At 52.4% G+C, this 1920-nt stretch overlaps 2 protein-coding genes and 1 pseudogene across 3 annotated transcripts in view; all 3 read right to left on the bottom strand.

The window, feature by feature from the left end:
- Positions 1 to 542: 542 nt before the first annotated feature.
- TEOVI_000790200 (uncharacterized protein) lies at positions 543 to 821 on the bottom strand (the record flags this gene model as incomplete). Its single annotated transcript, XM_067220076.1, has 1 exon — positions 543 to 821. The coding sequence occupies one exon, from the start codon at positions 819 to 821 to the stop codon at positions 543 to 545; it is 279 nt and encodes a 92-aa protein (XP_067076177.1).
- Positions 822 to 1229: 408 nt separating this feature from the next.
- TEOVI_000790100 (uncharacterized protein) lies at positions 1230 to 1589 on the bottom strand (the record flags this gene model as incomplete). The annotated part of the gene is made up of 1 exon (XM_067220075.1): positions 1230 to 1589. The coding sequence occupies one exon, from the start codon at positions 1587 to 1589 to the stop codon at positions 1230 to 1232; it is 360 nt and encodes a 119-aa protein (XP_067076176.1).
- A 4-nt stretch (positions 1590 to 1593) lies between these two features.
- Positions 1594 to 1920, bottom strand: part of TEOVI_000790000:pseudogene — a 563-nt pseudogene continuing 236 nt past the window's right edge. The window contains exon 2 of the mRNA in view: positions 1594 to 1920. Within this exon, the coding sequence occupies positions 1594 to 1920 (327 nt within the window).

The following is a 1920-nucleotide window of genomic DNA, read 5'->3' as shown; positions in this document are numbered from 1 at the left end:
AAATCTTCTTTGCATGGAAAACCCAGAAAAATACTTAACCATCAGAACGAGCGGTGAATAGCGACATCACACTAATTACTCATCTACCACTGGGCAAGGGCGGGTAGAATATTTTTTAAAAAAAATGAATGTGATGGAGCCTGTGCATTACCTTGATGCAGTAAATGGCACGCCCAAGCACTTGCACCGAAACGTTCACCACCGAAGAAGGGTATTATACGCGTAACAAATGTGGGCGTCTTTTCGGTGTATCCACCAAAACCTTCTAGCAGTGTACTGTATTCCCAAAGGGGGAGCAAAGAGAAATGAAGACCGAACTCATCATAGGGAAGCGGATCAATATTGATACATCAAAGTTGGGCTGTTGGTAAAAAAAAAAATGGAAGTTCACCGACACAAAAGAAAGCTACAAAGAGCCACACCACCATCAAAAAAAAAAAAGAAGGAAAGTGGTGACATGGGTTTATTTAAGTTTTCTTTACATCACCACTCGACAACAACGCGAACTCAAAAAAATGGTGCGAAAGAGGCAGCCAAAAAGTTCACCAACGATCGCTCTTGCAGACGGCATCAAGTGGAGCAGATGCTTCCTTTCCTTCCCGAGTTTTACGCCACCATAGTGTGGCATACGAGGGACCCGGGACACCGATGGGTTTGAATGGCATATTTCCAACCATCCCACTCACACTCATGAATCGGAACAGAGTCAACTGGTCGCAGCGAGGGCAGTGGTCATTGCGAAGTGTAAGCTTCCTACAATAGCTGTTCGATACCGCAAATTCGTACATGTAACCACAACGAAAGCACGAAAACAACGCCATCCTGCCGATATCCTAACAGAGAAGTTGAAAGGCGAAGGGGAATTTTTTGCTTTCAACACAAACGCAAGTGAGAAAGTCCAGACGGGGAGAAAGGGGCACATACTTCTAAGAAAATGCGTGCTTCAGCATCGCCTAGGTCATGCAGGCGCACGCACACATATACGTAGGCACCGGCAGCGCAAGGGTTTCAGCATAGCCTCCAAGCGACAGAACCAACCAAATACCAACCAACAAACGGTACAAAAGTCACCCATCACCCACCAAAGGAGCCACACCAACGGTGGCAACTTCTTTCCTCCCTCTCCAGCCCCCCCCCCTTTAAAAAAAGGGGGGCGCTCATCCTCGCACGATTGATAAAAGGAGGTACGTCACACGCCCCCCGAGTGCCCCCGGCCCGACAAATACCCTTCAAAGATAAGACAAAAGACCAGCGGCGAAGTGGGGGGCCACACACACACACCGCAGCCGAAGCAACCCACCAGATTTTGTGGTGGCCCTCCCGTTCAAAGCGACCTGCACCAGCGCCTTATCATGCTCGACACCCAAACCCGCCGACAGGCGCCGAAGGACCGACACCGTAACTATGATCCGCATTCCACACCTGAGCCGAACCCCAGTAAAAACAAACAAAACACACGAAAATACGGCCCGCCCACGAGCGGAGGTGGGTGTGGACGGCCCCGCGGCAACAGATACAACCAGCATCCCAAAAACGCTCACAACAGGCACCGGCTCCGCCCACCACTCACGACGAGCCGGTCCGCACATGAGGTTAGTGGAAGAAAAAAAAACAACGGTCCAGCACAACGCCACTAGCACCAACACCAGGCAGGGCCAAACCTTTGACGAAGCAGTGCTCCACGGGCATGGGACCCACGCGAGCCTCCGGTTTCTCGCAAAAGTAAGAGGTCATAAACATTGGCCCCACAGCGGGGCCCCAGCCGCGGTGCCAAAGCAGCGACAGGCCAATCCCCACACACGCGGAGTCCCCACCGCCACTGGCGTACGAACCTTTAATTGATGCGAAGGCGGCGGCCAGCCGCCCCCATGCACCCCGGGCCCCGAGCATCAGAGCAGCCGGATGGCCGCCCAGCATCGG

This window comes from Trypanosoma equiperdum, assembly GCF_001457755.1.
Source record: "Trypanosoma equiperdum strain OVI genome assembly, contig: ctg_1048, whole genome shotgun sequence".
Taxonomy (NCBI): Eukaryota; Euglenozoa; class Kinetoplastea; order Trypanosomatida; family Trypanosomatidae; genus Trypanosoma; species Trypanosoma equiperdum.
The sequence above is the reverse complement of the archived record's forward strand: the minus strand, read 5'-3'. Positions and strand labels throughout refer to the sequence as shown.